This window comes from Rhizophagus irregularis, chromosome 4, assembly GCF_026210795.1.
Source record: "Rhizophagus irregularis chromosome 4, complete sequence".
Classification (NCBI taxonomy): Eukaryota; Fungi; Glomeromycota; class Glomeromycetes; order Glomerales; family Glomeraceae; genus Rhizophagus; species Rhizophagus irregularis.
This window is the reverse complement of record NC_089432.1, coordinates 2,517,235-2,542,664: the sequence shown is the minus strand read 5'-3', so window position 1 is coordinate 2,542,664 and position 25,430 is coordinate 2,517,235. Positions and strand designations below refer to the sequence as shown.

The following is a 25,430-nucleotide window of genomic DNA, read 5'->3' as shown; positions in this document are numbered from 1 at the left end:
TATAGAAGGAACCCAACAAAGGGGCGCATGTGATACATAAGATGCGTATTAGATGCGTAATAGAAAAAACAAATAAATATGCAGGATTAGGAAATGTAACCATTGTTTTATAGGTATATTTAGTAGTACATCAGTCGCACATCATTTTTTTTTAAAAAGAATTGTAACTATTTATATACTTTCATTTAGAATGTTTTTTATGCCTATTTATATATCTGATATGATTTTTTTAAAAAAAGTTTTATTCCTTTAAAAAAAAAAAAGAAAGAAAAAAAAGAAAAATTTTTTTTTCGTTTTTTTTTCGAAATGAATAATAAAAAATATATAATTTTTTTCATTTTCTTACTTACGACGACGATAAATTCACAATCGTTATCACCAAGATATGGCCATTCTTCAACATGCATATTTTCTGTAAATTCTACACTTTATATTCTAGGAGGAATTATGAACAATGAATTAACAAATGAATTCATTTCAATAGACGTATCTCCATCTTCATTATCATCTCGTCAAACTCAAATAATTTATTTGAATAAAAAAACAAATATGGATTTCATATTACCTCACGCATTCGCTCAAACATCACCAGGACTTAGCGAACCATCTCAAACAACCACCAATCCACAAAAAACAGCGTTATTCTTATTTGGAGGATTACAAAATAATTTATTTGAATTTGATTTATCAAGAGTATTTGCTTTTAATACTAGTATAAATCAATGGATTCGTCCTAATATTGATAAAAATCCTTCACAAAAACATTCATCATTTCGTGCAATTAATTCAAATTATACCGAGAATTTTGATTCAATTTATACATTCAGCATAAGGGATAATAACGGTGAAGTGGATTTATTTTATACTGGATCTTTGAGTTGGAATTTTGTTCTTAATTTACCTCAATTTGGTAATCTTCATGGATTTACTACTACTTTGTTACGTAACGGTGTTATTGTTTATTTTGGTGGAAGTATAATCAGTAATGGAAATAATGGTTTTGGTGATGAATTATTCTCTAGGGATCATCAATTTGCTCAAACTAGTAATGTAAGTACAAAGTTACAAGGCGTGTGAAAATATTATATATGAAAAAAATATAAATTGAATCATTATTATTATTAGTTGACTATTTACAATACAAAAACTAATACATGGGATTTTCAAGTAAGTTAACGCAATGAAACGTGTAAATCAAATATTATTCTTAAATTAATCAAAATTTTTTAAAAAAAGCCAACCGTCGGTGATCCTCCAAACGGTAGAACCATGCATTCCGCAGTAGTTAGTAAGTAATTTTTTCTCTTAAAATTCTTAAATTACAAAAATTACAAATTTAAATTTCATTAAATTAATTTAACTAGCGTTGGATGGAAGAATAATTATCTATGGAGGAATAAATGATGTTATATTAGGAAAGGCATCCTCCGATTCGGATAGTAAAAAATATCCAAATCCGTTAATTTCAGTATTAGCAACATCATCTCAACCATTTCGTTGGACCACATTACAATTGGGTGATAACTCTTTGGAACCATTACAAAGTTATGGCCATACTGCTACATTGGTTGGAAATTATATGATTGTTGCTTTTGGAAGTAAGGCATTTAAATTTTTATTTTAAAAATTATATTAATTATAATTAACTTTATATAATATATATATAGTGCAATCAAGTGAAAACGCAAAACCAAGTACACAATCATCATTAAAAAATTCATTTACCCCATCAGATTCAATATACATAATGGATACAGTAAATAAAACTCACATAATTTGGTCAAAATTACAATACACATTAATAGATTTTCCTGTACAACATAAACTTTTTACTCAAGCTCAACAAGGTGGTATTATATTTGGATTTACTGTGTTAGGTATTATTGTAGGTACTATACCTACTTATTGTTGGGTTAGATACCATCCTAAAAAAAGAACTGGTCCTGGTGTTGCTATGAATTAGAATATTAGAATACTATTATTTATACCATTTACCTTTCCAAATTGTATCATTTACGTGGCACGAAAATTTTTTTTAATGTTTGTGTTTGTAACACCTGTACGTCACATCATTTGTTTATCATTTTATTTCAATAAATATAAAAATTTTACACAAATCTTAATCTTGTGTTCATATAATTAAATTAACTTTTATTATTGGTCCGGACTCAAATGACGAATTGGCAAAACCTATTTGATTACATTAAATACAAACAAAATTTACTATGCACACTTTATATCAACAAATATTTATTTATTGACAAGCTTGAGATTCTAGAACACTGTGTCACATCACCTATAATTACAAGTAAATTCCTTGTTGACTTTATGCATCGAAAATCGAAAAATAACTATTCATTCCTTGTATTGTCGTTATTTTAAACCTCTTAAATATACTGTACGTTTTGATATTATCTTTAGATGACGCAAAAGATACACCCCTTCGGATTAACTTCTCAATTCACACTTGGTTGCATTTTTCGATTGGTTGAAGTTCAATTTGATTGACCTGGTCTACTTGCATTTGTTTGTGCGACAGAACTTTTTAAATTTGTTTAGAACGCAAATAAACATTTCTATTGGTTGGTACAACTGGAATGAAAGAACCGTATTTATTGTAATATTAATAACAATAAATATAAATTCTACTAATACATTAGTATTTACGTATCCATCAATAAATTTCTGCGTTATTAATTAAATCATCCCATTCCATTTAAACGTGATTAAGTTATAACCAGTCAATATTTTATATTTTATTCTATAAATTTTTTTATAAATAAAAAATTTATTTATTCTCTTTCTTTTCCATATGTGGGTATTGTCTTACATTACATATCTATCATCTACCAATAATGTCCGATATAGGATGAGAATTGAAACCAAAAATGAGAAACTGAGAAACGTATTGATCGTCAAATCGATACTACAAGTAAAGATGGGCATATTTGCTAAGAATTTGAAGTTGATCGCTCGAACCAAGAAGTTCAATATATGTTGGTTTGATGCCAGAATATAGTTTAGCCTTTTTCGATATTTTATAGCATTATATATGCTTAAGCTTATTATTTATTTTTAAGTTTAAATATGCTTTAAGCTTCGAGATTTATGCATTGAATCCGCAACCAGTTTATGGTAGGTTAATAAAAAAAAAAGTGCTGACAAAAAAATGATGTGCAAATAAGACAACATAATTAAAAATGATAGACGTAAATAAAATTGATAATCATAGTATGAATATGATTAATTTAGTAAAGTTCATTCATTATGTTTGCATAATAATTACCATTTACTTTTATTATATTTTTTTCTATAGAAATTTCCTTTTTTATTCTTACTTATTTAATTAGAATAAAGAATACGCATCTTCCATGGATTTTTCTTTTTCACATTGAGATAGGTTCGGGTTTCATTTTTTTTCCAAATTAATAAAATTAATAATAATTTCAAGATTAATAATAATCTTAATAATTATTAATTAGTAATTTGATTTGATTTTTTTAAAGAGATTATTTTTTCAATTAAGTGGAAATTAGAATAGGGAAATCGGTGATTCCTGTGATAGCGCTGGGGTTTCACCTTTTTTGAAATCATCTGTATATTCGTATAATAAGCGGAAAAAAATGAAATGATAAATAAACTTAATTCGTTCATTTTGCAAAAAAATAAATAAAGATGCTTAATTTGTTTATTTATTTGTAATTTTTTTAAAAAAAATACTAAATTTATTAGATGCATCTATCAAATTTCATCAAAATTTTTATTGGGCAAAATATTACTTTTTCATTTTTTCCTTAAAAAAAAAAATAATAATAATTTTATGTAAAATTTTTTCAAAATATTTGACTATTGTATCATTTCTTTTACAAGCTGATAGACTATAAATTATATTTGCTGAAGAATTATTAATAAGCAAGCAATTTGATTCTTGAGTTTTATCATTATAAAATTCTACATCTCATTGGAGTCAAAAATCAGCCATAATAATTGAATTTAATTACAAAGGGCTGCCTATTGTAAATTTGATGTCAATAAATATTAAACATTAATTAAATTTATTGAACACATGTCTAATGTTCTTGTTATACTTTTTCCTTTAACAAAGAATCGATTGTTTTATTTATATGACAAAACAAAAAATTCTTTGTTTGTATAGGGTTCTGGTAAATTATTGGGTATTATTTTTTATGACAATAAGTTATGTAGTGCTACTAGCTAGTGTATTATTTATTGAACACGTTACGCAAAATTAATTGACACAAATTGTGCAACATATCGGATTTACCACTCCGAAAAAAATTGATATAATCTGCACAGCCGACAATGTCATACGACTATACTCTCTCTTCGCTTACAATAATGTCATGCTCAAAAATATTTTCAGGAGATTTACCTGAATTAGCATATGAAATTATAAAATATTTTCAAGATGATTTTCCAACTTTATATTCATGTATTCTAGTTAATAGATTATGGTGTCGTTTAACGATTCCATTATTATGGAAAGACCCATTTTCTATTTCTACTGGAAATTATAAATTTATTGGAATTTATTTAAATAATTTAAAAGGTGATTTAAAAACAAAATTAAATGATTATGAAATTGATAAATTATTACCTTTAAATAATACACTTTTCAATTATCCTAGTTTTATTAAATATTTAAATACAAAAGAAATTATTACTTCTATTGAGAAATGGTTTGAAATTTCCGTTGGAACTTTAATAAAATTCAAAAAACGTTATTTTATAAAAAATGCTTATTTAAATTTAAAAACTGATTTTAAAAGATTAATTCATATGTCATTATTTAAAATATTTATTGAAAATGAAGTAAATTTACATACTTTTGAAATTGAGGTCACTCTTAATGGTTATAGTTCTTATTTTAATGATATTTTTGAATTAATTTTACAAAATACAAATTTTATTCATAATATTAAATATTTAAAACTTTATACTGGTAGAACTCCTAGTTTCTTATATTTTAATGAAACTAATGATGATAAATTAACTAAAGATCATATATTAAAATTAATTAATTTACATCCAAATCTTAAAAAAGTTGTATTAGATAACAAAAGTTTTCCTTTATATCAATCATTATTATCATCATCAAAGATTTCTAATTCTATTTGTTCAAATACTTTAAATACTATCATATTATATTGTATCAATTTTCAAGATATAATTAATTTAGATAATGTATTTGATCAATTAAATGTTTTGGAATCTATTCATCTTATTTATTGTTATCCTTTAAATACTGGTTTTATTCAACAAATTCTTAATTTAACTAAACCATTTAAATTAAAATCTTTAATTATAAATTATAGATCACAAATTGATGAATCATTACATTTATTATTACAAAAATTTGGTGATTATTTAGAAAATTTTGGTTATTGTAATTATGATTTATTATCAAAACAAAAATTACTTGAATCAATTATGAAATATTGTAAAAATATCAAATTACTTGATTTACATGAATATGAAATTCAAATTATTCATCCTATATTAAATTTAATTGAAAATATTAATCAAAATCTTAATTATCTTTCTATTAATATCTTTCAATCATTAATATCAAATAGTAATATTACTGAATATATTAAATATAGTTCATTAATATTACAAAATTTGGGTCAAATCCTTCCTTCTAAATTAGAATATTTAAGTTTAATTCTTCATATTAAAGAAGATAATTTTGAATTCTTTTTAAAGAATTCTCAAAATACTTTTATTAAGAAATTATTAATTAATAATAAGGATGGTGATGATATTTTACCTTCTATAAAAGAATATATTATGAAAAAGAAAAGAGTCAAATATTTATCTATTAAGAATTCTTCTTATAAATATTTATTATTTAATAATGAGGATTTATTTTATTTGAAAGGTGAAGTAGAGGAATTTAATTCATATAATATCAAAGTACAAAATTATGATGATTCAATTATAAAAGTTTATAATTATTTAAAGAAAAGTGATTAGTAATTGTTTAGTAATATTTATAAAAATTATTATGTATGAACGTTATTATATAAATTATAAATTTTCTTATTCTAAAAATAAAACATTATTATTATTGTATTAGTCGATTATTAACATAAACAAAAGCGTATAGTGCATACAACTTAGTCACAATAAAAAAATTTTTAAGCGGCCAAATTTAAAATATCTATTTATATCACGCGATACATTAAACTTGCAATTTTATTGGCTAGATTATTTATATATAATTTTTAATTCTAGCCAGGCTTATATATAATTTTAGCCAGGTTTATGCATAATTTTGGTCAGATAAGTGGCCAAATATTTAATTTAATAGTAAAATATTCTAAATTTGAACTGCTACTACTTTATTAAAAAACATTTTATGGAAAATTTTAACCAATGATTGGCCAGTTAAGACGGTCAACCAGTTAAGACATCTACTAACCAGTTAAAAATGATTGTTACAGCTGATTGTAAAAAGAATGGACCATTCTTCCTCCTTCTCAAATTTGAGAGTCTTTAGGGTTTTAGCGTCTTCTATACAGGCAATAATAAGCAGGCGGTTTGCTTGCATTATGTATATATTCAGGAGCCCTTCCACGCTGATACCTTTTTGCCGAGACTCTTGTAAAATGTAAACAAAGTCTACACCCCAAAATGTTCAAGCTAACATTACAAAATTTCAGTTTTTACATACCTGTACCTGTTGAACTTATTTCTAAAATGCAGAGATTCAAAATTTACAACATTAACAGGTAAACCAATAAGACTAACATGCCACTATCCCGATTCTTTCATTTTTACAAAATTATTTCACAATAAAATTTAGCATAAATCTCACATACTAGATTACCAGTTAGGTAGTGTCAGTATGGTTAACAAATTCAATTCATTTAGCACGACTATTCATCTGAAAATATTTTTTTACATGTAATATTGGGGATGTGGGATGTTTTTAATTTAAAATAAGAAAAGTAATTGATAAATACACAGTATTATTTTTGGAAATATCATGTATGCTATGAATTTCTCTTTTAATAACTGGAGGTTGGAACCGGTTAATTAAAGTGATTTGCATACTTCTGGCCCGCATTATATAACTGACCAGAATTATGATCCAAACAACTTTGGTCACGTGCTCAAATCGAACAATTTTTTAACGAAATTAATGAAATAAGGTCTCCCTAATTTAGTCAAAAAAAAAATTTTTTTTTTTTAAGTATTTTTTAGTATTATCGCCGTTTTCAAAATAGTATACGCAATTTATTTGTGATTGTATATTCGAATAGGCAATATTCGCCCGGTTTTCGTCCGTTTTTTGTCCATATTTCGTCCGGTTTTCGTCCGGTTTTCGGTTTTCTTTTTTTTTTTATTCAATTTAACTGAATACATCATTTTGAAAACGGCGATAATTGGTTAAAATTTTTTTTGAACAGTTTCTAAATTGCTTTCAACACGTTAACCAGGAACAGCCATATATTATTATTAAACCAAATTACAACTTAATAACAGATAACAAAAGATCTACAATAGTCTCACAACTGTTCACCTGTTAAGGTTTTACTAATTGGAATGCTAATCATCTGACCCTGCTTATAAATCACTCATGTATGTGTTACAGCCTACAGTATTACAAAAGATGTACAACATGTGGGCTTATAATAACTAAACTAGCTTTCTCTGATAACTCCGTGAAAACTTTTTTTTTTCCTTCCTAAATTTCTAATATGACTTTGCCTTATTTAACAGATGATTGTATTTATTCCATTTTACAACACCTTCAAAATGATCGTTCAACTTTATTTAAATGTTTATTAGTTAATCGATTTTGGTGCAGATCAACTATTCCTTTACTTTATGCAAATCCTTTTGAAAATGTTAAAACTGAAAAAAATTATTCAATAACCTTGACCTTAATTTTTTGCTTTAATAAAGCAGAAATTTTACAATTGAAGAAACAACTTGGATTAAGCCAGATTAATAATAATATTAATTTTGATAAAGAACACAACCCTTTATTTGAATATCCAAAATATTTGGAAAATTATAATAGTAAATTAATAAATTCTGTTATTTATGGATGGTTTGCTAAATATTGTTCAGATTTATTAAGTTCTCAAAAAATATATAAAGATATTATTCCGATATTTCATCAATCAATTTTACGTCAAAGTAGAAACATTAAACAATTAGATATTTTATTATATTTATTTTATGAAGAAAGTTTTAAAAACTTTAACATTCAAAACTTCACTTCAAATTTAACAAAATTAAATTCATTATCATTAGAATTTAATTCAAAAGGAGAAATTGAACAAGAATTTTTAAAGAATATAGCAAATATCTGTACAAATTGTAGAAAATTAGTAATTCGTTTTCCTCAAACTAAAAGTTCACCATTTCATGACGTATCCAATAATTTGATTGATAATACTACTATTATAGAAAAGCTTTGTAAAATTATTCAAGTGCAAAACAAACTTAAAATGTTTAAGATATGGAAATGTCATTTTTTATTAAATAACATTCTTTTGTCTTTAGGATTTCAAAAGCATTCTTTAGTTCACGTTGAATTCATAGGCATCGATTTTAGTAATGTTAATTTAAAAAGCTTTAATGATTTATATAATTTAGAATATTTAAAATTTGGATATTGTAAAGGTATATTATTAAATCAATGTGAGAGTTTAAATTTTTCTTCGTTTAAGCTCAAGGAACTATTATTTATATGCAATTATTGGAATATTGGCGTCACATCTTTAATGATCAAATATCTAGGTGCATCATTAAAAAGATTATCCATTGAAAGCCCAATTATTTCTCTTATTGAAAATATATCAATGTATTGTCTAAATCTTATTTTTTTAAAAATAAGAATTAATTTTCATATTGATTTATCAGTGGTAGAATGTTTTAAAAATTTAAGAACAAGAGCATTAAGTCTTAGTATTCTTTATGATATTAGATTTTTTGAATATTTAGCAAATAATATATCTATTAGTATTAGTGAAATTTCTATTTATATTAATTCTTGTGATACCGTTAAGTTTAAGGAATTTTTAGAGAATTGTCATGGTAGTTTTGAAGTGATTAATTTAAATCAGATTATTGGATTAGAATTACTTAAAATTGTTTTAAATTATATTGAAAGAAGTAACAATTATTTAAAAGTTCTTAGTATGAAATTGGATAAAGAATTGAATGATGAGGAATTAAAATTATTGAATCTAATTAAAGCTAAAGGAATTGAAATAGTGGAATTTAATGAATCGGATTAAAGCTAAAGGAGTTGAAATAGTTGATTATTATACTATCTCTTATGATCTACTATGTAAATTTACATGTTAAGGTTTTTGAGATAGTAATATATTTTATTTATTTACAATTTTTATTTTATATTATTTTACTCATTAAATAAAGTCGAATTTTATATGTTTATTTTAAATAAATATAAAACAAACATTTTTTTTTAATAAAAAAAAATATTTTTACATTGATAAATTGGGTGCGTTCACCGATCCATTTGGATTGGATCGGATCCTCATATATAAGAGGATTAGATTTTTGATTTTTGTATTATATCTTAAGTCTTAACGCGATTTAGTTCAAACTAGATTTTTTCCCATCCTTCTTTTTTTTGATTATTAATACTAATATTTTTTTTTCTTTTTTAAAATTTTTTTCTTTTTTTTTTAGTATTGTTAAACTATAATTTTTTTTTTTTTTTTAAAAAAAAAAAAAAAGGCAATTAAAAAATTATTTATTTTTTTCTATTTAGGTTCTTACATAAAAAAATATTATATTATTATTATTATTATTATATATTTTTATATTTTATTTAAAACTTTGACTATTTAATGCTATTTTATTTTAAATTTTGTAATCGAAATGGAGAAAATGGAGCGGGTAGTTAAAAAGAAACCTAAAATTAAAGGATTATTATTTTTTTTTGTCATTATGATTTATTAAATATAAATAAAATCTATTTTAAAAAAAGAATTGTTATACGTCATTTATTAAATCTAGTAAAATTTTCATTCGGGATATTGGAGTTTAGGGAATGAGCCAGTTCGGGAAATGGCAAATCGGAAAATTGACTTCAGGGAAAATGATATACGGTAAAGCTTAACCAGTCTATCAATCAATCAAAGAAAAAAAGGGATTCTCATTTAACAAAATTTACCATATGCAGTTAAATGAACTTGTGATATTCAATTAGAACTAATTGGAAGTATATCATACATTTCCTCATTGTATAATTGACGATCACACATCTTAAATCAAATTTAGAATGACGTAATTTTGATTTAAATTTCGAGTGATAATCATATACTGTATATGGATTCCTTATGAAAACTTAACGTTAATTCCGTTTATCTTTACTTTCTTATTTATCGTCGCACATGTCACACATGAGAAAGCCATCCTATCTATGAAAATAATAAATTGTTAGTTATTAAGTTGAATAACTCGATAATATAAGTAAAAATTTATTTTATAATTATGTGTCAATATGTTTTGGGATGTACCTTTTACACAATTTGGAAATCATCTTCCATCTTTTCTCTTCAGCAATTTTCAAATTTAAAAATTTATATATATATATATATAACCCAGAAAAATTATTATTAATTTAAAGGCGTTGGAGTAGTTGCTCGATAAGATGATTTTTAATCCACTTAAGAATTTTGAAATTAATGCTTTGTCACTTTTAACTGTTAAGTACAGTATTAATGATATATGTAGCATTTTATTATTACAAATATTTCACTCGTGTTAATCCTTTACCTGGCCCTTTCCCATTTCCATTATTTGGTACTTTTCTTTATACTATTCGGTTTAGAGGAAATATCTCAATGTTTCATAATTATTATTGTTACGAGAAATATTGTGATATATATAAGACTAATAATTTACATCGATGTATAGTTTTATGTCGAGCAGAATATCTTGAAATTTTTTTATCGAAAAGAACGCATGGGATGAGATGTCCAAATTTCAAAGGATTAAAAGAATTGGGACTCGAGGGAAAAGGAATAACGTGCAATAATAATTATAAGTCGTGGATATTTAATCATCATTTTTTTATCAAGCTATTTTGTCACCAAAATTTACTAGTGAAGTTATTTATTAGACAAACGTACTTTTAAATGAATTAGAAAGTTATTGGAAAAAATTAGTAAAGAAAATAAATTAAATTGGATTTTATGGAATGGTTTAGTCATTACACAATTGACATGGTTAATAAAATGTTAACTGGTAAAAGATCTTATTCAATGACAGCTTATTTTAATACTATTAGTGATGAAAAATTTGATCATCAGTCAGCGAGAGTCGAAGATTCTGAGAAATTATTTCGATCAATTCATAAAATTCATATAGGATATTTATTCTTTTTCATAATTCCCTCTTTTTTACGATCTTACGTTCCATTTTTTAAAAATATAGCAAATGATATACTTCAAAACACGTAGAAAAGAAATTGAAGATACACCATTGAACGAACCCTTATCTCATGATATGTTGACATCGATGATTATCAAAAATACACTTCGTGATGGTAATTATATCGAAACCGATGAAGCCAATAGATCCATGACTGATAGTGAAATTCGCGTCAATTTACTTGATAGAATTTCTAATGGAATGCACAAAATAAATTTTTAGAGGAATTTCATTTTATTTCACACTCTTCTAATCATAAATGCAATATGATTTAGCTTGATATTATATTAACAATTCCTTTTTTTTTTATTTCAAATCTAGGCTGCAAATATGCTTTCATTCATTATCTATTATATTGCATATAATCCAAATGTGAAAAAGAAAATGCTAGAAGAAATTGATAGTATATTCCAAGGTAAAATACGACCAATTACTAAAGATGATTTTTATAGTTTTATACAATTTGTATAGCACTTTGGGCTTTCTTCGTAAAATCCGCTCGCGTCCGTGATGCTCAATTCCACGGCACGAGCATGCACAAACTTCCGGAGAGACTTGATCAAACAAAGTTTCTAACTAATCATCAAAACAAGTATCACCGGATAGTGACTAAGTTTTTAGCCAAACGCAAAACCGATCAACGTATTAACAGATCCGAAAAATTACAAGACGAGTTCGATAAACTTGATCTAGAATATTACAATCCACGACCCCGTTCCACAATAGATCCAGCGACGTCGAACGATAAGAAAAACCTCGAAATCCGAACAAACAAACGTCTCCTCACACACCGGCACATCTACTTCCAATAACTCCTCAAATCCGATGAAAAGATCACGTCCTTCAACTGGTTCCCCTAAGGACTCCCCAGTAGTAGGACTTATAGATACCATGTATTAATTTTATTTCTTTTATCTACTGCTTTAACTTAGTAATGAGTCTATATCCCCTTTTGACGTGTAGCATTTTAAATATTAGTATACATCAATGTATTCATTTTATTACAAACACAAACAATTTTGAATAGTGTGAACCACTCCACCTATGACAGTATTTTACAGGTGACGACCCAAAAGGTCGAAAGAAAAATACGGATCATTTTTTTATTTAATTGCTCGGTACACTTCCCTTTATTTTTACTTTAACTTCTAATTCCTTTGTTCGTTTACTGCTATAGCGACTATGTTTCCATTAGTCAGTTCGTTCTAACGAAGGGTGGGTCCGCCCGTTGGATTTTGTCTAGTTTAGCTGTGTACTCATAATGTGCCTTGTAGTCATAACGAATCTGTAACTAAACGATGTATTCACGACTTCTAAGTAAAAATAAAATAGAAATAAATAAATCTTCATAAAAATCCGCAGTAAGAAATTATGCACCATTGAAGAGAGTTTAAATTCTCTTTTAAGAATAAGATGATACTGAAAATTTTTTAAGTAGGTGATAATGGATATGCTACCCCGGTAAAACTCAGAGTAAGGTAAGAAAGATTATATTGTTAGATTTGGAGCACTATTTACCTCTACCAAGTTTTACCAAGTTACTTTTAGCAAGAAACAATAAAGAAGAAGGTAGCTGAAACTTTTTAGAAAGATTATGCTCAACGCAGATCAGTGCACCGGAAAAAATATGACCCGAAAAAAATTTTTTTTTATTGTAACTTCTACTTTTGGTTAAAAATTTCCTTTTTAGTAACTCATTCACGAATAAGGAAAAAGTCTAAAAAATAAATTTTCTAAAAAAAAATTTATAATTTTTTTCAGTAAAATAAATTTCTAAAATAACTAAATGGAAACTAAATTGAGCAATTTAAATATCTCAGATAAAGTTACTGATACAGTGAACAACGAAGATTGTTTATACTGTAATAAACCTTTTACTGAAGAGTTATGGTGTAAAGAATGTATCAGTTCCTTAGAAAAATTAGTAGAAAATGGTGATAAAGTAGCAATGTTTAATTTAGCCAATAAGTATAAAGATGGAGAAGGAACAGAAAAGAATTTAGAAAAAGCCTTTCATTTGTATCAAAAAGCAGCCAAAAAAAATCATACTGAAGCAATGTTTAATTTAGCCAAAAGGTATTATAATGGAGAAGGAACAGAAAAAAATTTCGAAAAAGCCTTTTATTGGTATCAAAAAGCAGCAGAAAATAATAATGAAAAAGCAATGAATAATTTAGCTATATGTTATTATAATGGAGAAGGAACAGAAAAGAATTTAGAAAAAGCTTTTCATTGGTATCAAAAAGCAGCAGAAAATGGTAATGAGAAAGCAATGAATAATTTAGCCGCACGTTATTATAATGGAGAAGGAACAGGAAAGAATTTAGAAAAAGTCTTTTATTGGTATCAAAAAGCAGCAGAAAATGGTGATGAAAATGCATTGAATAATTTGGCCATATGTTATTATTATGGAGAAGGAGTAGAAAAGAATTTAGAAAAAGCCTTTTATTTGTATAAAAAAGCAGCAGAAAAAAATCATATTGAAGCAATGTTTAATTTAGCAGGGAGTTATTATAATGGAGAAGGAACAGAAAAGAATTTAGAAAAAGCCTTTCATTGGTGTCAAAAAGCAGCAGAAAATGATCATATTAATGCAATGAATGATTTGGCTATTTATTATAATAATGGAAAAGGAACAGAAAAGAATTTAGAAAAAGCCTTTTATTGGTATCAAAAAGCAGCAGAAAATAGTAATGAAATAGCAATGTTTAATTTAGCCATATGTTATGAAAATGGAGAAGGAACAGAAACGAATTTAGAGAGAGCTTTTTATTGGTATCAAAAAGTAGCAGAAAATGGTAATGAAATTGCAATGTTTAACTTAGCCACATTTTATAATCGTGGAAAAGGAACAGAGAAGAATTTAGAAAAAGCCTTTTATTGGTATCAAAAAGTAGCAGAAAATGGTTTTAAAGAAGCAATGAATAGTTTAGCCATATGTTATGAAAATGGTGAAGGAATAGAAAAAAATTTAGAAAAAGCCTTTTATTGGTATCAAAAAGCGGCAGAAAATGGTTATACCGATGCAATGTTTAATATTGCTGTATGTTATGAAAATGGGGAAGGAGCAGAAAAGAATTTAGAAAAAGCCTTTTATTGGCATCAAAAAGCAGCAGAAAATGGTGATGAAGAAGCAATGAATAGTTTGGCCATATGTTATGAAGATGGGAAAGGAACAGAGAAGAATTTAGAAAAAGCCTTTTATTGGTATCAAAAAGTAACAGAAAGTGACAAAGTAAGCCCCATAACTGAAATTGAATTATGTAATGAATGTAACCAACCATATACTGATTACCAGTGGTGCCAACAATGTAACACAAAACGATTTCAACAAGATTTTTCAAAATGGACTAGTAAAAATGAATTTATTGATGAATTTATTCAAGAAGGACAACTAAATGCTAAAAATAGTTATGAAATTTTAGAGTGGATACCTTATAATAAATTGAAAAGTATTAATTATTATGATAAAGGGGGATTTAGTGAAATTCATAAAGCTATCTGGTTGGATGGACCTATTTATAGTTGGAATTTTTACAAAAAACAATGGAATAGATGTATTTTTCAAACAGGCTATGAGGTTATTCTTAAAATACTTAATAATTCATCAAGTTTAAATAGTAAATTTCTGGATGAGGTATAGTATTTATATTTAATAGAAATTTTATTTTTATTGCAAAAATTTAATTATTTTTATTATTTGTATAGTGGAAATATCATTATAATTGTCAAAAAAAATCATTTTCGAAATTTATTCAATTTTTTGGATTTACTCAAGATCCAAATAATTTAAATTATATAATAGTAATGAGTTACGCAAAAAAAGGAAGTTTGAGAAAATGTTTATCTGATATAATTAAGTTTAAATGGCAAGACAAGTTACAATTATTGAAAAAAATTATATTAGGACTTAAAGTAATTCATGAATCAAATTTAATTCATGGTGATTTACATGATGGTAATATTTTAATGTCAGATAATTACAATGAGTTATTTATTATTGATTTAGGATTATGTAAACCTATAAGTGATTTACAAGATTCTAATAATAAAATTAATGAAATTTATGGAGTTTTGCCTTATATGGCACCTGAAATATTGAGATTAAAACCCTATACACCAGCAAGTGATATTTATAGTTTTTCATTGATAATGTGGGAATTTACATCAGGTATTCCTCCATTTAAACATGAAGTACATGATCAATACCTTAGTTTGAGTATTTGTAAAGGAAAACGTCCTGAAATTATAAAAAATACTCCAAAATGTTATGTAAATTTAATGAAAAAATGTTGGGATTCAAATTCTTCCAATAGACCGACTATAATAATGCTTGAAAATATTATATCTGAATGGATTAGATGTATTAATAAATATTATAATATTAACAGAGAAGGAAATTATGAATATAAAGTATCTAATATTGATAATCAATTAGAAAATGATATGTTTGAATTTGTAGAAGCAAACAAAACTTTAGTACAAGAACAAGAAAATACTTTTATTATACAATCTCATCCACAAGCATATTATACAAGTCGCAAACTTACTGAAATTTTAGAGACTCAAGGTTTTGAATGTGTGATTGAAGATTAATAATTCTGCTATATATTCTTTATTTGTTGTATACTATTACAGTTCTTATAATAAGTATTTTAATGCAAGTATGATAAATTATTGGAATAGTATTTGTTTATTTTCCTATTTTTATTTAGAATTGCTTAGCATCTTGGTCTAGACCCCTTAACCTAGACCTTGTGGCACAGCTGATCATTATCAGCCATTTTCTTTCACTCTTTCTTACACTACTGACTACTCTTTCATTTAATCTTTTTTCTTTTATATTCTTCTTTTTTGCACAAATTATTTCCTTCTTTTTATATTAAATATTTTTTTATTACTGTTATTTTCATAATTATATATTAGGACAATAAAAAAAAAACCTTTTTATCAAAAATTTTTAAATCTGATAAATACAAAGTGTTCACGTTTAACACTTGCAATAGGTGAGTTTATTCTGAGTTTTGGATTAAAATTATTATGTATTGTTTGAAACTTCTTTCAACTAAAGTTTGTAATTTTACTAACATGTGTATTGTTTTAATACTTATATTTACAAAACGTCAATGGAAATTCGGGAAGTATTTTTCATTTTAATAATGGTATGTTTTTTTTTTAATACAAGGTTATTTTGTAAGTAGGGAATAAATGAAATATAATAAATAATTCTTTACCCGATTTTCAAATGTTTCTAATAGTTGGTTAGTTTATTATTATATCATTTTTTTTGTCATAAAAAATTCCTATCAGCTATAATAAAAAAAAAAATTAATTTAAAAATCTTTTGAAAATTTTCTGATAAATGTTATGCGCGTATTAGCGTATATTATAAAAAAAATTATGAAAATTTTTCTAAGATAAATATTACGCAAAATAAGTCTTGTTTTGGTAGCTGATTAAACCAATCATATTTAAGGAGGGTCTAGGATAAGAAGCCCGAATAGGATAAGGACGTTCTTTAAAAATTACATCATAATTTTGGCCCATATGTATTTAAATTATATCACGTGAATTTATAAATTTGTAATTCTGGCCGGCATCATAAATTTGGCCTGAATGAATTCCAAATGACTCAAATGACAAATGACCCAAAATGACTAGGCCGTTCGAAGGTCATTCAGGGGTCTGGCCTAATGACCTGGTCATTTACCATCACTGAATTTATTTAGTTGTTGACACCTGAAAAAAGGCGCAATAAGGAGTGAGGCGCAACCAATAAATTTTTGGCGAAATGGCAAGTCGGATAATTTTACAAGTCGGTAAAATGACATTTCGGTGAAATCGAATAGGTAAATTTTCATGTCAGTAAATGCAAATCAGCAAAATGGCGCCGATTAATTTCATGCTGGTGAATAGCTGTCTATAAATTGTACTGTAACCTTTATTTACTTCTGCAAAGAATTGATCATTTGTTGATGAAAAAAAATCCCATTTGACAAAAATTTACCATATATAGTTAAACGAAATGGTAATATTCAACATGCATTTTTTCATTGTATAATTGACGATCATCTTAAATAAAATGTGAAAGTTGATTTAAATGTCGAGCGATAATCGTATATGTAAATTATTTTTTTTAAAAAAATATATATATATATATATATATATATAAATAACCAGAAAAAAAATTAAGTTAAGGGAGCTGAAGCAGCTGTTCGATAAGATGATTTTTAATCCACTCGAGAATTTCGAAATTAATGCTTTGTCACTTTTAAGTACAGTATTAATGATATATGTGGCATATTATTATTACAAATATTTTACTCGTGTCAATCCGTTACCTGGCCCCTTCCCATTCCCAATCATTGGCACTTTTCCTTATGCTGTTTGGTTTAAAGGGGATATTCCAAAGTTTTATAAATATTGTTACAAGAAATATGGTGACATATATGAGACTAACAATTTTTATCGATGTATAGTTTTATGTCGAGCAGAATATCTTGAAATTTTTTTATCAAAAAATATGTATTGGATGAGATGTCCAAATTACGAAGGATTAAAAGAATTGGGACTTGAAGGAAAAGAAATAGTATACAATAATAATTATAAGTCGTGGATATTTAATCATCATTTTTTTAATCAAGCTATATTATCACCAAAATTTACTAATGAAGTTATTGATTGGACAAACGAACTTTTCAGTGAATTAGAAAGTTATTGGGACAAGTTACTTCTTAAAGAAAAAATTAGTAAAGAAAATAAAATTAAATTGGATTTAATTGAATGGTTTAGTCATTACACAACTGACATGATTAATAAAATGTTAACTGGTAAAAGATCTTATTCAATGGCAGCTTATTTTAATACTATTAGTGATGAAAAATTTGATAATCAGTCAGCGAGAGTCGAAGATTCTGAGAAATTATTTCAATCAATTCACAAAATTCATATAGGATATTTTTTTTTTTTCATAGTTCCCCCCTTTCTTCGACATTATGTTCCGTTTTTTAAAAATATAGCAAATGATATACTTCAAAACATAGGTTTTGCCAATCAGAAACTGGATACAATTATTAAGAAACGTAGAAAAGAAATTGAAGATACATCACTGAATGAACCCTTACCTCATGATATGTTGACATCGATGATTATCAAAAATACATTTCGTGATGGTAATTATATCGAAACCGATGAAGGCAATAGGTCTATGACTGATAGTGAAATTCGCGTCAATTTATTTGATGGAATCTCCAATGGAACTAGTAAAGTAAATTTTTAGATCTTCTCATCATAAATGCAATATGCTTTAGCTCGAAGTTGTATTAACAATTCCTTTATTTTCATTTCAAATATAGATTGTTAATATGCTTTCATTCATTATCTATCATATTGCACATAATCCAAATGTGAAAAAGAAAATGCTAGAAGAAATTGATAGTATATTCCAAGGTAAAATGCGACCAATTACTAAAGATGATTTTTACAGTTTAAAATACTGTGAAGCAATTGTAAAAGAAGCAGTTCGCATTTTCCCAATTGTGCACTTGAATACAAGATATATTGATAAACCTAGCGAAATAGCAGGATATCAATGGCCAGCTGGAACATTCTTTATAATTAACGTTGGAGTTATTCATAATAAAGATGATTATTGGGAAGAACCTAATAAATTTAATCCTGATAGATGGATGGATGAAAATTTCGAGCCAAAGAAAAATTCTTTTATCATGTTTGGTGAAGGATTAAGATTATGTCCAGGAAGAAAATTAGCAATGATTGAATTAGTTTGTTTGATGGCTTTACTGTTTAGAAAATATGAAATTAATTTAGTAGATATGAATTCTCCTATTAAAACTAAAAGTGATGATATTGTAATTTCTTGTGTCAAATTATTAGTTAAAATTGAATTAAGAAATTGATTTTCTAATATATCATCTCTAAATAAATTTAATATTTTATATATCACAGCTGGCACGTAATGTATTATGTTACACAATTTTTTTATAACTGGATCAAGAGGTCATGTTTTTTAAAAGTTTGAAAATTATTGTGAAAAAAATGATTTCAATTTATAAATATGCAAAAAATTATTAAAAATATTTTAATAGTCTAAAAGATCGTGAACCTCATGTTGGTAAATAAATAATATGATGTTTTCCGTATTCACCCATTTTGCCGACACCTGTTTCACCGACATAAAATTTACGTCATTTTGCCCCTATGAAAAATTTAATTTTTCAGAAAAATGATCACATGTTTGAGAACTAGAAAAATGATTATTTATCGGAGTTTTTTTCAGAATTTTTTTTATAGGGTTGCCTACTTGGCATTTTATCGATATCACATTTTTTCGAAACCATTTTAACGAATTCCTATCTTGCTGACAAGCCATTTTGCAGACATGACCTTTGATTCATTTTACAGTATTAATAAGAAAGTAAGGAATATTTTCAATGATATAAATTTTTTTATGTTGAAATTAATTTATTATACAAATTTTAATAATTTCTATGGGGACGCTATTTAGAATGTTAGTGTAACATAAAAAGATATAAATATACCTTAAAATCCTTTACATTAGGGAGATTTTCGAATTAAAAATTTTCACATCATACTTTCACTGTTCGATTCTTTTTGGATGAAAAAGTGCCACATTAATTATTTTAATTAATGGCTTATTAAGAATTACTAATAAGGGGAAATTATCGCAATTTGATTTAAGGATTTATAATTAGTAGAAATAGTCTTAGAATTAGATTTATATTGAAATTATTCATTTTATTCTTTTATTTTATTATGAAACTCGGGATATATTAATATTTTATTTTATTTAATAAAGGAATATTTTTGTAGCTTGTGGTGGCAAACGTCTTTATGATGGGCCATAACGTTGCATTATGCAGTGAAACGTGGTATCTTCACGTGATCCTTTTATTTCATCGGCATCCCCTTCGTTCATCATGCGACATCAATATCCGCGATTACTATATAGGGATTACTATTTTACAAATCTTTTGTCGATACTTGCATAATCGATACCATACTCCTTAATTTAGTAATATTATTTTATTAATTATATATTAAAATAACAAATCATTTCTGTTGCCCAGGCTGAAAACATTGGTTACGTACAATTTACAGACAGCTATTTCACCGAAATGCAATTTTTCCGACATGTGAATTAGCCCGACAATTTATTAGCTACGCCTAACTCTTTACTGCACCTTAACTTCAAATTATTTCATGTGCCGAAATGCAAAAGAAGTTCAACAAACTGATTACAAAATGCATTCATAATGCAAGCAAGATTATATAGCACCGGTCTAATTATTCCTTTGTAATCTTTTCACTCTATTTTTTTTTTCAAGTAGAACGGGTTAGAAATTAGAAACAAAATACATCACCAATAAAACCACCAAATGAATCACAGTTCCGGACGCAGTACATTTAAACACTTCAAATTTTTATACACTTAAATTAAATATAATATTGCGCCCCAAAATTAATAATTTCACTAGGTAATTTCGACCTTTACAGTACAGAGCGGAAAAATTTCTCGAGGAGGACGAAGTGATAGATAAACAAAACATAAAGAAAAATATAGTCATTTATAATAAGCTCATTTTCGAAACCTCATTTTAGATGATGGCGTAATTTTTCAAGTTCATTTATTAGTGAATTCTTAAGTTTATTTTTAATTCTTAAGTTTATTTTTAAAAAAAAATAAAAATTAGAAAATAATATTTATTTCCAATTTTTTTATTTCAAATTTTTTATAAATAATAAATTCAAACAAAATTTTGTTATGTAATATTCTTATTGTATACCCGTGATTCCTTTTCTACATGTAATTGTACCAAACTAATTAACGTATTAAACACTCCATAACAATATACACTGCAAAAATTACATAGCCCACCCAAATCTTTTCAATACACATATTGACCACTTTCCAAAAGTGCCATAAAAGAGGTCCTCTTTATTCCATCAGGATATCCTCAAATTTTTGCCAAAGAGTTTCTTTATCTTTTAGATATAGTAACAGTAGGTTATTTTCGGATCAACACCATAAGAGCTCATCATGACATATTCTTTATCAGAGAATTCAATTCTCTATCTTTTATTTCAGAGATAAAATTTCGGGTTACAACCGGTTTGATTTTTGCAGGACATCCTGGACCATTATGCGACTATTTCGTTGAGGCACTAATTAAACGTTTGTAGTAAGTTTATTTCAATTATGAAATAACAAACGACATCATATTCAAACTTACTTGCAATTTTTTTGTATTTCTCTAAATCCAAACTTTTCCGTTATAATAGAATTCGCTACTGGAATTTACCACGTACGTCCAAAATTCAGGCTATAATAAAAGTAAGTTTTTTTTTTAGTAAAAATCTGATTCAATTTTTAATTTTAGTATAAACCAAAAAAAACTTACCTTCAATTTTTGCTTTTTATAAGGTGTTATGTTCGTACAACCCACGCTTTTCATCATCTTCCTCCAAGCATGTAACTTCCAGTTCTGACCTACACCGACTATGAACAAAAAAGTAAAAAATAAACTCAACCAAACGCGGCCCATTTTGAGCTCTCACGTAATGGTTGTGATTCTTTAGATAGTTCATAACAAAGTACAAACCATTAACACTAAACATACCATATCACTAGTTCTCTGGCTATGAACAAAAAAAATTAAAAATAAACTCAACCAAACGCGGCCCATTTCGAGCTCTCACGTAATGGTTGTGATTCTTTAGATAGTTCATAATAAAGTAAAAAACCATTAACACTAAACATACCAAAAGTGAATACAAATTTCTTAATCAGCACGGCAGATCACCGGTTCTGACCTACACCGACTATGAACAAAAAAGTAAAAAATAAACTCAACCAAACGCGGCCCATTTCGAGCTCTCACGTAATGGTTGTGATTCTTTAGATAGTTCATAGTAAAGTAAAAAACAATTAACACTAAACATACCAGATCACCGGTTCTGACTAGGGATGGGCAAAATGCGGAAATTTCATTTTATCACGCGCATGATGCGCATGATGCGCATCATGCGCATCATGCACATGATACACATAGTACTGTTATACAGAAAAAAAAAATACGATTTCTTTACAAAAAAATAAAATTTTTTATTATTTATTTTACTGAATTATTAACAAGATACATCAGAGTCATCAGCTTCATTATCATTAAAACTCTCTTCGTTTTCACTACTACTATTTACATCTTCATCATAATCACTTTCTTCATTTTCGCCTGAACTTTGAATTTCGTCATCTACAACTCCCCCGTCTAACGAAGTATTTTTATCAAACCCGTTTGTAAACCCTTTCCATTCTGGCGTTTCTCGTGGCATTTGTAATCTATAATTGCTATAAATATACACTAATTTAAAGACACGATCAGCTCTCAACCGGTTTCGTTTTTTATCATGAATGTATGCAAATGCTGACCAATTTCTTTCAGACGCAGCAGATGATGTTGGAATAGATAAAACCTTTTTTGCTACTTGAGTAAGTTCAGGTGCAGAATCACTAAAATTTCCACTCCACCAAGTTATAGGATCAACATTATCAGAAGTTTCCCAAGCAAGTTTATTCGCAAAAACTCCAGTTTTTCTCCTATAATTCAAGATTTGTGTCCAAATAATTACTGCATTATCCGAATAATATTTTTGGATAAACTGCGAAATTCTATCCATTGAATTAGAAGTAAGATGGCAACCATGGAATGATGGATCAAGCAGATGCGCAACTTCCATAACAGGGTGGTAAATACTTTCCCACCTTTTTTTGATAATATTTTTAATACTCGTATTATTTCCGTTTATATCAAAAAAATAAACTTGAGAAATTAAATTTGATTAGTAATAATTTAGATTATATTTACCAAAGAAAAAAATGATATTTTACCTGATGATTCTAATTGATTGTAATACCAATCTAATACTTTAGATAAAAAAGGTGTATCCGATTCAAACATAGAAATTCCAATAACAAGTTCGTTGAGAACTTTGAGTAAATTATCAACATCTTTCCAAAACCCATCATTTAATACAATACTTCTCATATCATCATCAATTCTAACAGTTTGATTACGTGATAATTCTGTTACCGTTAATTCAATAGCAAGCTGATTTACTTGAAGTGAATTAAGGCAAATAGCTGATGATCCCCAACGTGTTTTTACAGGTAATTTAAGTGAAATTTGCTTATCATAACTGGATCTTTGATATCGTTTCAGAACTGCAGCTGGAATTTGATGTGATTTGAAATATTTAACGATTTTCTTTCCATTTTTTATAGTACTATCCGCCCAAGGGAGTTTCATAATATCACCAATTAGAAGATTTAAGGAATGAGCTACACAGCCAAGGAAAACTATGTTTGGATATTTAATAGCCAAAAGTTTCCATGCTTTCTTCATTGAAGATGCGTTATCAGTAATAATTGCTGAAAGTTTGGAATGATCAATCTGTGATATAACTTTATCAATGTCGGCTGCAATATTTTCTCCTGTTTGTTTGATTTCACCAGTTTGATGAGCAGAGAAAAATACTGGTCTTGGCGTGGTAATTAAATAATTTGTCCAATGTTCTTGCAACATATTTGACCTAAAAATATTTATACAAGATATTTATAATGAATATATAAATAATAGTTAAAAAAAATATATCACCTACCATCCATCAGAAATCAAACAAATATAATCAGTTGATTTAATCAAATTATTTATTTCATCTTTTGTATCCTCATATACCGTGTCAAGTAATGTTGTTGATAAAGCTTTTCGTGAGGGCAATTAAAAACAAGGACGAAGTTTTTGAAAAAGAATTTTAATTGGTTCTAGTTCAGATAATGATAAGAATAATCCACATCGGTAAACTGCTTGTGCAAATAATAGTTCAGCTTCATTTTGTTCTGCTGAAGTTATTTTGTCAACAAAATTATTTATTGATTTTTGCGGTTGTTTCTTAATAGTAACAATATTATTTTGCTCTGTTGGTAAATGGGAATTAATACGTTGTTTTGCACTAAGTTTAAAATCTGGCCCAAAAAATCCTTGGAGAACTGTTATACTTGCACTTGAACAGGTTTTTAAATGTGCAATACATTTGTTAGCAGCAGCATTTAGTTCATGATTACAGTATTTGCATTGTGCACGGGCTTGCCGAAAACCAGCCACATGTCCAAGTTTATTAAAGTGAGCCCAAATAGGGCTAGTTGGAGGCATTTTTGAACTGATTGAACGAAGAAAAAAATTTTTTTTTTGTGAAAGATCTAATGTAATACAAATTTATTATAAATTCCATTTTTGTTAATTTATAATTTTGGCCGGAGTTAGGGTGTAAAGTTTACCAGAATTACAACTTATAATTTATTACAAAATTTATCATGCGCATAATGCGCATTATGCGCAATGCATAATAGCAACACATAATGCGCATGGCACATCTCTAGTTCTGACCTACACAGACTATGAACAAAAAAGTAAAAAATAAACTCAACCAAACGCGGCCCATTTCGAGCTCTCACGTAATGGTTGTGATTCTTTAGATAGTTCATAACAAAGTAAAAAACAATTAACACTAAACATGCCATATCACCGGTTCTGACCTACACAGACTATGAACAAAAAAAAGTAAAAATAAACTCAACCAAACGCGGCCCATTTCGAGCTCTCACGTAATGGTTGTGATTCTTTAGAAAGTTCATAATAAAGTAAAAAACCATTAACGCTAAACATATCAAAAGTGAATACAAATCTCCACTTTCAAAACCTTTAAAGCCGTCTGGTCAGCGCGGTGTGCAGTCAAGGATTTTTTTTTTTGTTAAAGAGTTTACCATATAAGCCTTTTGTTGTTCGTATGGACTGTCCCGTCCCCCCTTTTTTTGTTATGAGAGTTTAGTTTTATCTATAAAAGACTTTTTTGTTCGTATGGACTGTTCCGGCATCTTTTTTTTGTTA

General features: G+C 26.9%; 5 protein-coding genes across 5 annotated transcripts; all 5 read left to right on the top strand.

Annotated features, from left to right (window-relative positions):
• Positions 1 to 306: 306 nt before the first annotated feature.
• Positions 307 to 1,963, top strand: OCT59_023883 (uncharacterized protein; the record flags this gene model as incomplete). Its single annotated transcript, XM_066135031.1, has 5 exons — positions 307 to 1,050; positions 1,126 to 1,167; positions 1,237 to 1,288; positions 1,365 to 1,598; positions 1,668 to 1,963. The coding sequence occupies 5 exons, from the start codon at positions 307 to 309 to the stop codon at positions 1,961 to 1,963; spliced, it is 1,368 nt and encodes a 455-aa protein (XP_065991100.1).
• Positions 1,964 to 4,359: 2,396 nt separating this feature from the next.
• OCT59_023882 (uncharacterized protein) lies at positions 4,360 to 5,997 on the top strand (the record flags this gene model as incomplete). The annotated part of the gene is made up of 1 exon (XM_025327030.1): positions 4,360 to 5,997. One exon carries the CDS (start codon positions 4,360 to 4,362, stop codon positions 5,995 to 5,997), a length of 1,638 nt encoding a protein of 545 aa, XP_025173240.1.
• Positions 5,998 to 7,727: 1,730 nt separating this feature from the next.
• On the top strand, positions 7,728 to 9,278 carry OCT59_023881 (uncharacterized protein; the record flags this gene model as incomplete). The annotated part of the gene is made up of 1 exon (XM_025330574.1): positions 7,728 to 9,278. The coding sequence occupies one exon, from the start codon at positions 7,728 to 7,730 to the stop codon at positions 9,276 to 9,278; it is 1,551 nt and encodes a 516-aa protein (XP_025173239.1).
• Positions 9,279 to 13,231: 3,953 nt separating this feature from the next.
• OCT59_023880 (uncharacterized protein) lies at positions 13,232 to 14,894 on the top strand (the record flags this gene model as incomplete). The annotated part of the gene is made up of 2 exons (XM_066135030.1): positions 13,232 to 14,680; positions 14,871 to 14,894. The coding sequence occupies 2 exons, from the start codon at positions 13,232 to 13,234 to the stop codon at positions 14,892 to 14,894; spliced, it is 1,473 nt and encodes a 490-aa protein (XP_065991099.1).
• Positions 14,895 to 15,774: 880 nt separating this feature from the next.
• OCT59_023879 (uncharacterized protein) lies at positions 15,775 to 16,041 on the top strand (the record flags this gene model as incomplete). The annotated part of the gene is made up of 1 exon (XM_066135029.1): positions 15,775 to 16,041. One exon carries the CDS (start codon positions 15,775 to 15,777, stop codon positions 16,039 to 16,041), a length of 267 nt encoding a protein of 88 aa, XP_065991098.1.
• Positions 16,042 to 25,430: the final 9,389 nt, after the last annotated feature.